Below are 15,152 nucleotides of genomic sequence, written 5' to 3'. Positions count from 1 at the left end.
TTAGATTTCAAAGAAAGAGCAAAATACCTTCTGCTTAGTGTTGTTATTGTATCCTACCATGAAGGGAAATAGAAATTATTTGAAGCTATAGAGAATGGAGACTGGAAAATCATAGCAGATTTTTCTCTCCGTGATGGAAACAATTGGATTTAAAAAAAAAATAAAAAATAATCTCATTAATCTTGGAAAGAATTCTTTTAAAAGATGGTAGTTTCCCTCTTAAAAGTAGGTTAATGATAGTTGGATCACCCACCTCTCAACATTTCTGCCTGAGCTATATCCTCTAACTTGGATGCATTTTCAGCTCAAGACTAGTTTTGATTCTTTGCCCCCTTCCTCTGTTGGGAACGTCAGTATTTTCCTCATTAATGAAACAGTCTACCCCCATTCTAAATATGCTGTTACTCAGATTCATGATCTCTAGCCCTGCTATTAAACTTCTTTTCCTTGTGACTTTGCTTTCATAAACCAATTATTCAGTCCTAAACAGCTTGCAGACTTCATGTAAGAAATAACCAAAGCAACCGATTACATTTCCCTGTCCATAATCAAGATGAATCACATCTAAAATCCTGGACACACACTTAATGTCTGCTATGCTTTGTCACATTCATATTTTCTTACAAATGCAACTCATCACGCAATTATTTGAGGGCTGCTTACACCTGGTGACAGCTCACTGTCGCTTAGCAATTTTTAGAGACTCGGGAAACAGTGCTTAATCTATTGATTTTCCTTTGCTAATGTCTCTGATATAAATAATAGCAGACCAACAAATCCAGTCTATTTTTTTCTAGGGAGTAGGTGTCCCAGAGAGCTGTTCTTACAGTTGCATTTTCTCCCTATCATTTCACCAAACACCCGCTCAAAGGTTGGAGGTTAATCAGGACACTTTGATGAGCATTTCGGCCTGCAGTTTAATCTTGGAAATGCAGTTGTCTGTGTCTGTCCGTCACTCATACCCTTAGAAAACATAACACAGCAGTTATGTTACCAGATTCCCTTCAGTCACAGTGGTACCAGACAGCAGCTACAGTTATGAGTCTCCGCAGTGCTGTGAGGTCTCAGGAAAGGAAAGAGTGTATAGAAGAGACCCAGTACAGAGCTGTCTAGTTACTTTACCCTAAATCACAAACAAGGAATGATGCATGAACTATCACCCTCTAGGAACAGACTTTGGAGGCCCTGCAACAGACTGGAGTTCTGTGAGATGAGATGAGATGAGCCAAATCTAACAACTCATTTGTGTGGACACGGAGGAAGTCCCACTCTTCATCTCCACCCTTCTCCCAGACTTGTTGGCTCTCTGGCACTCATCAAACAATTTTTCTGGCTGATTCAATAGCAGTCCAGAAGACAACTAGGCCACCCCAACACAGAATAGTTGTCTGCTAGGTTAGTGAGCTTAATCACTTTAATAAAAACAATTGGTCAAGCTCAAAAAGTGGCAAAAGAGATAGTGTAGAATCACCTATGGGGTTGTGAAAGCATAAGTGAGGATGAAAGAGGAGAAAGGAGATCCTTTTATTTCTGGGACAGGCAAGACATGAAAACTGAGTCAACCAACTCATGCAGAGTCACTCTCAAACACCAGCCCATAAGCAAAAATCTCTTCCCAAGCTGATCTCACTTTTCAAAGATATTAGAGATAATTACCTGTGCCAAAAAAATGAGATGGATTCAAAAACCGTTTAGGTAAACCATTGTACAGAGAAAAATGCATCAAGGGCTGTTAAAAAGAAAGATTCTGCTTCCAGCTCAGAAGAGCCCTTGAGGTTCAAATAACTGGAAGCTGAGAGGATATGTCAAACAAAAATCTTTGTGTGGGATTCCCTGGGCTATTGGTCACTCTCCAGAAGAGAAAAATGGGTTGGACGGACTGTTGATCTGCTATGGCTCTACTTCTATAACCTCATTTGGAACATCTACCTAACCTGAATGACCTTAATTGATAGTCTGGCCACTGATCTGACTTCTCTTTCTCCCCTGGTTCAGAAAGCACTTAAACAGATGAACAGCTCTATGTCTTAAACATCTCTGCCCAACGTCTGCCTACCATGGCTGGAACAGGGGAGAAAAGTGTTTCTCCAGTGTTTTGCCATGAAAGACCTATGCTGCATGTTCACATGCAAAAAAGCACCAAACCTCCTTAACTTTTAATAGTTCATACTTATTATTTTCCATTAACTCTTTGTGTTAGAAGTAAGACATATTCCCGCCTTGGCCATCTTCTCCACTGAATAAAGTGTTAGCGGAGAATCAAAGCACAGTATATAACCCTTCTACTCCTCCTAGAAACCTCTGAGTTTAATTGTATGTGTGCTAAACATAGGGAGAAGAAAAATAACAAAAAACTCGTTGGCAGTGTGACCTGGTGGTTGCTATTTTTAAGCCAGATTAACATTTAGGAAGGGGAAAAAAAAAAGGTTTTTCTCATAACTATGACAGTATCAAAACATTTCTGTGGTATATTTTTGAATAGTAATAATATCACTAGTAATGGTAATGATAATAATGAAACAATTTTATTGTAATTCTTTCATAATGATATCTATCATATTCAGAATCTAGAAAGAGTCAGCCAAGAATAGAAACTGCTGTCAAAATATTTTCTCTGTTCTACACAAAATAGGCTATTTATTTATTTTTCCTGTCAGCTTCATACAGGCAGAAGACTTCTATCTCAGCAACTGGTGGTTTTGGTTTGACTCAACGCAGCAGTCCTTACCTCCCCCTGCTTTGATAAACCAGGTCTCTAATCGACCCATCTAATGAACTGAAGTGGCAAAAGCAGTTGAAGGGTGCTTCTTCTTATCACAGAAGAGCTTATTCTCAGAGTTGAGCTCTTCAGGCGGAGGCTTACAGTGATACTCCAAATATTGACCTATCATAGAAAATCGGGACAGCTCTGTCTTAGGTTCTTAGCTGTTGCAGGGCTTTTAGTAGAGTATCATATACATGCTTTCATTGGGTTCATTGTGTTTCATTTCCTGACAGGGAAAACTGTGAGCAAAGTGTCCATCTCGGTGGTGACACTAAGGCAGGAGTGTCTATACATTTATACAGAACTATAAACCACAGCGAAGTCACGTGCAGGTTGTGGTCTCTAATCCACGACGTAAATGTACCAGAGTTCTAGTATGATTAATCTCACCCTAACATCTACTGTAATAGCTATCACAACCCACGTACAGTGACAGTAATTTTGATAAGGATCATGAACTTGGAAGGAGCTGAAGTGCGACTTGCAACCCTGTGATTTGGGTCACCAGAGGAAAACTTGCTTACCTATTTGCTGTATACCATGACTTGCAAATGTATCCCTTAAATGATTTTTGAAATCGGAAGAGGCACTCCTGCTATGGTTTCCTAGAGGTAGAGGATTTATCATGCTCAATTCAAAATTCTTCATCACAGGACAAATGTCTCCATTAACCTTTCTTTCATGGAAGCCGGCAGCCATCTACACCTTAGTAAATCCAAGGCATGGTCCATGTTAATAGCCACATAGATGTAGTCAACTTGTTAATTACTCCCCCTGAAATGACAAGAAGTGAATTCGTAGCTGTCAGATCCTCCCACACAGTAGCACAATCATGGACTTTAAAGAGCAGTGAAATTGCTACCTGCTATTCTTATTCCCCAAGATAAGGGTACTTGGACTCCTGTTAATTATCATGTTTTGATTAAGCAGGAGCACTTTGTTCACTTTGTTCATGTAAATCTTTGAAGTAAATGACATTCTTCTGGAAACAGAAAAGGTAATGATATGCCTTTATTAAATATTAGTAGCATTATCTATATTGCAAATGGTTTCTAACAGAAAAGCAAGTGCTACAGCAAAGTTTTGCCTAGTTATCTCTAGCCTTAATTTACAAAAATGTTAACATCAGTAAGAAATCAATTTTTCTCTTCAAGAGCTGGTTCTGAGAAAAATATGTGTCACTCAAATAGTCGTATTCACATGGGTTGGACACTTTACAAGCAAAATTAGCCTGTTTGAAGGACTGTAGTACAAGGTCTGAAGAAGAACAGAGTGTTTTCTGGGCAGCAAGTCATATTCTTTATAGTCGTTTATATAAATTTAGCCACATCTGTGCATGCTTGCAGATTAAAAATGTAAGATTAAAAATCTAAGTGTTGATAACAGCATTTGCGTCATGAATGGCTGTTACTGCACCGCGCCAAATTATTCACATAGACTTTGTTAGTCTTTTATCCAAATCTCTGCTGTATCATAGCCTCTCTGCAGAAGCCCATCATTTATAGGAGGTGATTATGTTACATCTTGAGGTGAATCCTACATTTCACGGTACATTGTTATCTAAGAAGGGAATCAGCTTCTCCATCCATATGTCTATGGGAAGGAAGGAAGAGGGGCACATTATTTTTTAGACTTCATCTTGGTCATATGAACTGTAGTTAGAACTTGATCAGAGCTCTTAATGATTCTGTTTTTCATGGGCTCTTGTGAACATGCATTTTACTTTTATTAATAATTACATTTTAAGGGGAAAAATGCATATGTGCGACTAGAAAATAAAGTGTTGCAAGTATTAGAAAGTTAATATATAGTGTAGTAGTATTAAAAAAAGCTTATGTTTCTGTAGCAGAAGGCATTTGTATTGGATATTTTTGTATTTAATTTTCAGTCTGCTCCTGCTCCTGAATTTACTAGGTAAATATTTTTACACATTACAGATACTCCACATAGGGATTAATTTATGATACTGTCTTCTTGCACATTCAGATAATCTGAGCCTTACATGACCCTCTGCATTTGTATACATAGGTACATATATGCCAATGCACAAACACATAAATACACATACAGGTATCATATATATATGTATATGACTAATCTCCCTATAATGAAACACCTCAAGAGATTGAATAAATGTCAGTACTCAGTGTAGAAGGATCTGTTGACTTGTTGCATCGGAATATTGAGTAGGAACTGAAGTAAAAGATGCATCCAAGTCAACAGTGGTGTTGTGGTGTAGCACCAGCTAGCAACTAAGCACCACACAGCCACTTGTGTACTGCCCACCACCAGTGGGATGAGGGAAAGGATCATAAGGGTAAAAATGAGAAAATTTATGGGTTGAGATAAAAATAGTTTAATTAGTAATAATAATAATAACAATAGTAATTGTAAGGAAAAGAAAAATATAACAGAGAGAAAAATAAAACCCAAGAAATACAAGTGCTGCAAATGAAAACAAGTGCTCACCACCAACCAACTGATGCCCAGCCTGTCTCCAAGTAGCAGCCCCCCTGCCAACCTCCCCCCCTGATTTTATTGCTGAGCATGATGTTGTATGGTATGGATATCCCTTTAGTCAGTTGGGATCAGCTGTATCGCTTCCCCAACTCCTTGTGCACCCCCAGCCTACTCGCTGGTGGGGTGGCGTGAGGAGCAGAAAAGGCCTTGGCGCTGTGTAAGCACTGCTCAGCAGTAACTAAAAAATCCCTCTGTTATCACCAGTGTTTTCAGCACAAACCCAAAAAGTAGCCCCATACTAGCTACTGTGAAGAAAATTAACTCTATCACAGCCAAAAACAGCTCAGGTATGAAAAACATTCACTTTGTGGAGGACAAGTAGTAGTGGAGAAAGTGTTTCCCATAGTCAATATTGTTGTAAATGGTGGGTGGCTTTGACTGTTTTCTGTGGAGCATTTGTTACCATGAAAGCAGATTGAAGGTGTTATGTTCACATACACCACTTGAAAAATCTGAGCCCTGATGGCAGAGATCTGACTGTGTGCAAGGTGCTGTATGACCAGAGAATGTAGCGACGGGTTTGCCTTGCTGGCCATTTTGATCTTACATGTTTTATCTTCTTTGCCTGAAAGTGGACATCAAACCTTGAATTTTCTGTCGTACATTGTGCTTTGTCTCCTTCTTGACGAGAACATGTAGATGAAAATCTCTCCCATGCAACACTTTGTGCAACAAAATCACTCTTAATTTTGGTTCTTCTTGAAAGACACCCAGGCCATTGCCTCTTTTTTCAACCATTTATTTTAGTAAACATCATGATAACGAAGACCCAAAGGGAGAAGACAAACCAGATTTAACTGACTCAAAGTTCAATTCACTCAGATTTCTATTCACACAAAACCTTTTAGAGCACAGATAATGCTTCTTTCTTGTGCCTACAGCAGACTAAGTGAGATTAAGTTTCGTTTGCTTCCCCTGCTTTTCAGCAGAGAATGAAAGGATACCACAGTAATGAAACTGCGAGCTGACATTGAAAAAGAGGTGCTTGTACATATCTATAGGTACAACAGCAACAAAAAAAAAAAAAAAAAAAAAGAAAAAAAGAGAAAGAGAAGACAGAAAATGCAATGGATAACCCATTTCCCAATTTGGAAGGCGCCGAGTGCATTTCAGGTCACTGAGAAAGCTGCCGTATAAGTACCCAATGCTGAAAATCAATCAGGCTCCTTCAGCAGCTGTGTGTTATCAGTCTTGCCCCGCAGAGCACAGATCTGAAACATTAGGCAGCCCAACAAGAGGGAGAAACTTAATTTGGGAGCAGCTGTTTTAAGACAGATACATAATGGCATTAAAAGAGGAGCACTGCGGTGAGGTGAGAATCAAACAGAATACTCATTAGGCTGAGGAAGCTTTTAGTTTTATGATTGTAACCAGACGCGGACAGAGTACGGCCAATGGCAGCCAGGGCCCAAGTTAAAGGAGTGAGACGAGAGGATGACAATGGAGATGGTTCAGTTAAAATCTCCTAATAACAAATAGTCAGACTGCGTGGGACTTTCTGGGCCTAAACTCACATCTTTATTATACTGCAACGATTCTGGATGCTCTGTCCCCCTCCAGGTATTTGGGCACCACTTTTTATTGATGGTAGCGGGATTAAATGCAGAGGTTTATTTGCGGATCTAGACATAGTCTAGTTAGGCTTCTGTTTTCCACTGAAGATATTAGCACTGCTTATTTCAGGAGGACAAAATCAACTGAAAGTTGTGAAGTGTTCTGCTCTTTTGTTTTCAGGCTTATAGAATAAAAAGTACCTTGTTGTACTTCTATGTGCATCTTCACTCCTTGAAATCAAGAATTATCTTATGAACACTCAAGGACTTTTTTTTATGTGCTACTGGAAATGCAGGAACCTCTAAAAGAGAACATAGCATTTAGTTAAGAACATGTGGTAATGCTGAACACAGACTAAATAAAGGAAATGAAGAATTGCATCTTCAATTTAAATGAATAAGGAGAGTTGGAATGTACAACAGTAATATGCATTTGAATTTAGCAAGGCCATTTGAAAACAACATTACAGAATCTTTTTTAAAGACATATGTGGCCAAGATTTTGGTTTAATATCCTATCTGAAAATATGTTTATGGTAATTTTAATGCTAAAATGAAAACTGAAAGATAGAAAGTGCTGTGTTTCTCATCATGCCATTGAATGTATAATGAATAAATGTATGAATTCCTTTTACGATAAGTACTTAACATGATTAATGCTTTGTTTTTTCTCAGATTATTTTAGGACTACACTATAGCCTTTTTATAAAAATCAGGTTAGCAGAGAGATACTATCTGCATTAAATGCTGCATTACTTACCTGCTTCTCTTTCATAGAAACAGCAAAGAAGTTCAAAGTGTGTAGATATTGAAGATAGAGTTTCTATCTGTGGGTTTGAAAAGGTAGTGGTCTTTTTTCTCTGTTCTGCAAACCACCATCAAGATTCTTCTGCCTGGAATAACGCTGTCTGTTGCCGTCACTTGTACAGGCAGGAATAGGCAACGTTAAAGCTGTTAAAACTGAGCAAAACCTGAAAGATCTGACAAAGACCTGACAAAGCTAAACAAATGACAGTATAATGGCAAATGAAGTTCAGTGCTGAGAAAGAAAAAGCAGTAGCAGTGGAAAGAATAATCTGGAGTATCGTTAATTGCTGGTATAATGTGGAATTACGTAACACTAGGCAGACATGGAAGTGGGATATTTAAGTATACTAGCTACTAGTCTAGTACTAATTTTCTTACTTGCCTTATTTTAAAGGATACTGCTATCTACGTGAATATTTACAGAATACAAGGCAATCAAATCTGTCAGTTCTACTCTTCTAACCCATTCATTGCTTATCGTGTGTGCATAGCTCATGGGGAGGCAACCTCTGTGACTTGGTGTCCTTGTCTGCAAAATGCTGATAGCAATGCTCACGCAAATTACAAGACAGTCATACTCCAAGAAAATAATTATATGCTAAGGGAAATTGTAAAGCCAATGTATTTTGATGGGCCATTCCTATGACATGCATATTTTTATCTCGAATAGGAGTTTATGTGTAGTAGTTGGTACAGTGTTTGAAGTCCCTCTTCATCCACTATCTTTTTATTTAAAATCTCGTTTTTGTAAATAGAAATAGCAGCCATCCAGCCAAAGACTCATGATCATCCTACATTCAGGAGCATCTCTGGATTAAAATGCGTATGTAGCAGATAATCTAAGCACACCAAGAGCTGGGTCTCCTGCTGTCTCTTTGGCACAGAGGGAGAAAAACAACAACAGGCAGAAATCCAGGTGTGGCTGACTGAGCTTGGACTTCTTTCTGCTGGTTTGGCACCTCCTTAGCCAAATAAAATATATTTTGGCTGATCTATATGTGTGACAATCTGACTGGTTTTAACTGCAGTTGATAGTGTATAAGACACAGATGAAGAGAGACTATTTATTTAGAAGGAATATAAGCAGAATTAACAAATGGAAGAAAGAAGCAGCTGACCTATATTTCAGGGACTGGAACATGTCTGCAATGCAGATGAAAAGCCCATTCCAACTCTCCTTTAAATTGTACACCATCCAAATCTATTTGTCATGAAGCAGTTACCTGCTCATAGCTGAAAAAGTCTTTGATATATTTTTTATGAATCTAGCTTCTCCGGTGCTAAGACAACTGATCGCAACACAACCTTGCATTAATTATTGCACTTCTGTCTGATGTCCTATAAAAAAGGAAAGCTGAAAAAAAGAGGATGCATTCATTTTACAAAACAAGCCAGGTAACAAAGGCTTAAAGAAGAATTTTTTCCTTTCTTTCATAATCTGGCAAAGGACAATCAAACAATTAAGAAAAAAAAAGTTAAAAAGTGCTTATTCACAAGACATTTTTTCTTGGTTTAAATGGTACATTCAGTAAAGGAGGAAAGAACCAATATTAAAAAAGCATTTCAGAAAACAGTTGGATTTCTATTTGTTTTTTTTTGGGGGGGTGGTTTGTTTTTTTTTTTCTTTCCCCACCCTGGAAAACAGTAAACAGTCAGAAATAATTCAAGTGGTGTAACTTTTTAAGCTGAAATTTCTATCAATTTTAGTTTTAGTTTTTGTAGGAAATTAAATTATTAAGGAAGCCCATATTCTATACAGAAAAGGAGACTTACTCTCTATTTATAAATTGTTTTACCTGATATTTTAACTATTCAGTTCATATATTCATGTACTATACAGATTGTAAGAATACACGTGTTCTTATTTATTTTTTCTCTTTGGTACCTACAAAATGCTCATTCTTGCAGTCTGTGTTTGAATCATGGTTATATCTTGGCTATATCTTACAGCAATATCAATAAAATCCATCCACATCTTTTTCTTATAATACCTTATCTTTCTGCTGCTTTTTAACTAAACCAGGAGCTGAGACCTTACAGTTATCCTCACAGAAAAAGACTAATACTCAACTTAATATAAGATATATACTTATTGTCTGACTTATTGTCTGGTGTCTGATTATTATTCTCATCTCTTTTTTGCACCTTATCTTAATGCTTTACTGAAATGGCAGCTGGTGTTTGGCCTTTTAATATATATTAGTCTTTAGAGCTGTAGGATGTAAAATTCAGATACACGTGGCTTAGCAGCTCCCAATTAACTTTCAAGTGAACATTATATAAGTATTATAAATTAATTAGGTGAAAGACAATGTGATGTTGTCAAACATTGTAAATAGTGTCAATATACCATACAGCATTCGTAATAATGTGAATAATTTTTAAAGAGAGGAGATTAGACTGTGAGTTTGCCAGTGCTCCTGATGAATACTTTCCTGCTTTGTTTTATATACGTTCAGATGCTATTTCAGTTATACACCTTCAGTTCTGTTTTTTGTCCACATGTAAACAGCGTGTTCCTCTCAGATCTCAGGGTTTCTCTTTCCTCAAAGTGACTATAATGTGTACTATATTGCCGGGACTAAAAAAGTCTGTCCCCATAGTAGTTCCTTTTGAAATCCTTTTGGAAGCATTTGAAGACCCCAGGGTTTCTGTTTAGCATTATAGCTACTAATAAAGCAAAAACATGTTAACTGGGTCAAGATACAGACATATCCATTGATCTCTAGGACACTGTTTCTTTCCAGGTTGATGTCCATGTCCCATAGTCCAACTGAGTAAAACAAAGATTTTTGTCTATGTAAACTGTCACTCAGTTCTATTTCCATTAGTTCCTGAGATGAAATATCAATTTAAAATTATTAATTGCAAACTAGAACTAAATGGTACAGATTTTCCACTCTCAGCTTGTCTTCTTGGTCCATACAACATGAGATGGGAAATACGTTTTTCAGTTTATGCATCTTTCTTCTACCTCCTGCACTGGAAAAATTCATGGTCCTAGTAGCCCAGGAGATCAGTGAATACACAGGGTAAATGTGAAGATAGTGTCTCTCAGAAGAGTGGTTGTGCTTGAGCATTAAGAAGCTGATAGGTGGTAAGTGAGTGTTATAATCTGATCTCTGGCGTGAGGGTGTCAGCTCAAGATAGCAATTCCCTTGATAAGTGTGGGCTTTGGGACTTCCTCTTAAATGAGTGCCTTAAGAAAAGTAGGCATTAAATCTCCCATCCATTTTCCATTCAAATGCAGGTTGAGAATACCTCTGCTTATCCCACCCCAGTTGAGGACATTTTTAAGCTTTTCTAAATTATTTGTACTATCCTGCTTTTTGCACATATGCAGACAGAGAACATCACAAATGAAAGTCCTCTATCCTTCCTGTTTCATCTCTACATTTCCTGGGGCAAAGGCAAATCCTACAAGTAAAAATTATGTTCCAAATACATGCTTTGCCTAGAAAACCATTTAGATTTGTGTGCTTGGTTCCACTGCCACCAACAGAAGAAGTTTGTATATATTAAGAATAAAAACGGGACAGTGACTCTGGCACATCTTTGTAAAGTGTTTTAACGTCAGTAGTTTGAGAAAACCAAATACATGAAAATAGACTTGTACATTCAGTGTTATCTTTGCAAAGTAAAGGGGTTATAAACATAGCCTTGTTCCAGCTTTTAACAGTTGAAACGTTACTATTACAGTGGCATGGTATCGTGGTACACCTGGAGTAGCTCAGCAGGGTATTAGACGTAGATATCTTGCATACTTGCTGAAATCTACTATTTATATTCAGAGGCCAGCGGGTCTTTTAGTTATAACTAACTCTGAACTCCTAATTCGTTTCCTAAGCAAATAAGACAGGATTTATTGAGGTTCCAGCTTAATTTTTATCCAAGATGAACTTGAGTATAAAAGTATCTCTCTGCATTAACTGTTTTAAAGCTTCTGCATTAACACTCACATTGATGTAAGCGAAGAGAGAAATAGGACAGTGGCATATTGGCTTTAAGCTATCCAGCTGTGGAGCCAAGAGTGCAAGCTAAATTTATGCAAGTCATATGTTAACTATGTATGCATGAATGTAATGCAAATGGGCACCCACCTGCATGGAAATATATTAATAATACTTTATAGTTTTAATAGAATTCATATGAAGGAAATATCATACTTGATTTTATGTATTTTCATATTGTTTTTTCATATTTTTGTTAAGATAAAGAGAAAAAAAAAAATATCTACTGCCCGCATCATTGTCATGTCCCTTTGGCATGGAGTTTCTTATTCAGCAATGCCTAAAAAAAAGATATATTGACTGAAGCATATGCTGGTTGGAGTGTTCTGGCTTTCTCAGCAAGGCAATGTATCATACAGTTAATTAAGCCTCTGGGTCATCCTAATATCAGTGGGATTAGGTATTTGTTTAAAGCAAGGCATGGGCCTAAGTAATTTGCTGAACTGAGGCCTACAAGAAGCAGGAGAGTCATGGAAATTACTGTATGATTATTTCATTAAAAAGAGCCTGCCACTGACTGTGCATGTGTGGGCTGAGTTAAGGCCATCCAGAATCCTTCTTATCAGAATGCTTTGGTTTTTAATTTGTGTGTGTGTAAACCAGGTTTTTACTTGCTCTTATAAAGTGACATATGACGCAAATACAAAGGGTACAAATTAGACTGTTCTGAGAATCCCCGTTACCTGCAATATAATCCTATATTATAATCTCAATATTATCTCAATAACCATTGAGAGCCTCGTCCTGAGAGTCTCTGGCAGCCAGGGCTTGCAGGATTGAGTCTTTGTACAGGGCCAGCCACGTGCTCATGATGATTAATGACACTTCTCAGACGCATGAAATGCACTTGTCTTGTTGTCACACCTCAATGCACAGCCAAAGCATCACATCCGCCGCTAAAACCACTCAGGCTGCTATGCATTTTTGTTTAATTAAACAGCATGGATAATTTCCAAGACTGTTTTAAGTATAAGCATGGCCTGAGATCTAAACTCTGTTTTACCTTAGGAAAACAGTGCAAAAGTTAAGAGGGGAATGAAAATGAGATGTGAGGAAAACAATTCATGCAAATAATAGTTCACCGTTTTTGTTTTTCTCCTTTCAAATTTAGGTTGACAAAGTCATGAGCTAAGGGAACGGTCCACCAAGCACAGTTTTTTTCCTCCTCCACCCCCAGCCATAATGAGTGTGAGGGCACCGATTACAGAATTTATTTTAAAAAATCCATTTGCATCCACTCCAGAGATATACAGAGGTCTAATTAATTGTTCTGACATATCTGAGCCAGAAGCCCTCTTCAGCCACAGGGACACTTTCCCAGTAATTTAGACAATCTTTAGCTTGAAACTGTTTGTTGGAAAAGCTCTGTGGAAGTGTGATTGTGGTAACTAAAACCCATTCTGCTGCACTGCACCAGCACAACACCTCTGAAGCTTTGTGACTTAAACAACACCTGTGGTCTGTGTTATGCTTTTAAAGAGAGGCAAATTTACTTCCTTATTATTTTGAGGTAGTCTAATAGAAAAGACTAGATTATTTCCTTTTGCTAATACTTTGCAGTGATGGTAGGATTTCAGAAAGTGTCTTTTTGACTCAAAAGAGAGAAAAGTTATGTTAGACTGGAGGGCTTTTGAAAAGCCTACTCCAAACTATTAAAGCTATTTTATTTTCCATTCTCTGAGCCACTCGTATGTTTAGCCATACTGCACTGTGTTTTTCAGAGGATGCCTATAAAACTCAAGTCCGAATTGATGACAAACCAGCCTATTTGGACATTCTAGACACTGCTGGACAGGTGAGTAGTTTCCCAATGTGAACCATTCAATCGGAGATAAAACCAAAGGTTTTAACCTCAGATATATGGGTCACAGAGCTGGAAGCAAGCTTCCCTATTCAAACATAAAGGGAGCGGTGACAGAATAACATTGAGGAATTAACAAAGGAGAAGATTAAAGGAGCGCTTCAGTGGCATAGTATAACTTCAAAATCTGACCAGAAGAGACAGACAAATTTAATTGAGTAGAAGATAAAAAAGCTGTTTGTTTCTTTTTCTCTCACATGCAGAAACATCTATCACGATCATGGAATGAATAAATGATGTTGTTGGTTTGTCTTATGTGTTTGTCATTCCTGCTTTTCCATATATTACAGGAATCTTCTGATCAACTTGTAGATCAAGTATTTTGTTATAGTTTTTCTCCTCCCTAAATTGTATTTAGACATCAAATGCTCACCCATAAGGAAAAGATCTTAATGCCAGAAGTAACACACAGTGTACATATAATATGTATATGTGTGTGTGAGAATCAGTCAAGGAATTAATTTTCACATACAGTAAGGTTAAAGAAGGAGTTAAATGCAAAAATTTCTTCTATCTGACTCAGTTCATCCCCTTTCCATCTCAAAACATTTCTATTGTTTACTCAAAATGTTGCAGCTGGTTGATCTTTTCCTGAGGTACGTGTCAGGTTCTGTTTGAAGGCTTTGATAGTTTCACCAGTTTCCATAATGTATCTGCACCTTGTACAGGAATGAGTCAGTCAACAAGGAGAGAAGATCCTTAAAACAAACAAACAGAAAAAGATTTGGGAAGTATAAGCCTGGAAACCTTGATCTTGGTTTCCCAAACTTCTGAATGCACCTTAGCTTGGCACTGCAAAAGGTGGGAAAAACAGTCTGCTGCCAGGAATTAAAATGGCATCAAGTTATAGCAGTTGAACGTAGTTCAGGGGGATTGTGGCATGAGTTTTATATGTGAATGAAATATAGGCCAATTTCAAAGTGAACTCAACCCAGTTTCAGGAATCAAAAGATGCCCTGAATTATTCTTCCTTGACCCAAAATTACACAGTCTCAGCAGTTAAACAGTGACGTGCTGCTAAGTCTCCTGTGAAAGTGTTTGATTCTCCAGAAAATTTAAGCTAAATTGCAAGGCACGTCTCCAAAGCTGTGAATTTAATTGACCTAGAATTTATTATTATAACAGGCCCAAGAAGTTCCTTGTGCATAACAGTCCTAGCATAGCTTCAGCAATGATTTGGCTGGGGGAAGCAAGGAACATCGCAGTTGCTACTCAATATGTCTGAAAATTTCTGTACTTCTGTTGGAGAAGAGGAAGCAGCATCTTTGCTCACTCAGGATGTCTGAGCCTAGTAATTCAGCCCTATGTTGTCATTAGTACACAATTACTAGGGGAATTATATCTCCAGCTGTTTACTCTTGTAAGGTTTTAGTGTTAGGGACCACCTGTCTTATCCTTTAATATCGTTCACTGTCTATATCTACTTCATTCTACTCCTAAATTCACTTTAGTCCTATTTTGTAGAGTCGAAATGCTCAGTAAAATACTTTCTTACCCAGAGATGAAGAGAAATGATAAATCACAGTTTATGTGTCCAGCTTTTTGCTAATGGAAAGAGAAACAAAATGCTATAGAGGATTTCTTTATCTTCATAGGTGTGTTTGTAATTTGTTGTGGAGACTGAGAGAGTGCAAGAG

At 37.6% G+C, this 15,152-nt stretch overlaps 1 protein-coding gene across 1 annotated transcript in view; it reads left to right on the top strand.

Annotated features, from left to right (window-relative positions):
* RIT2 (Ras like without CAAX 2) overlaps window positions 1-15,152 on the top strand; it is a gene marked incomplete at both ends in the record, with an annotated part of 195,958 nt that overhangs the window by 65,637 nt on the left and 115,169 nt on the right. Inside the window, one exon of the mRNA XM_082497752.1 lies at window positions 13,376-13,449. Coding sequence (XP_082353878.1) covers window positions 13,376-13,449 — 74 coding nt within the window. The remainder of the gene's footprint in view (window positions 1-13,375; window positions 13,450-15,152) is intronic.

This window comes from Vanellus vanellus, assembly GCF_965231255.1.
Source record: "Vanellus vanellus genome assembly, chromosome: Z".
Taxonomy (NCBI): domain Eukaryota; kingdom Metazoa; phylum Chordata; class Aves; order Charadriiformes; family Charadriidae; genus Vanellus; species Vanellus vanellus.
Note: the sequence above shows the minus strand (reverse complement) of the source record. Positions and strands in the feature narration are given on the sequence as shown.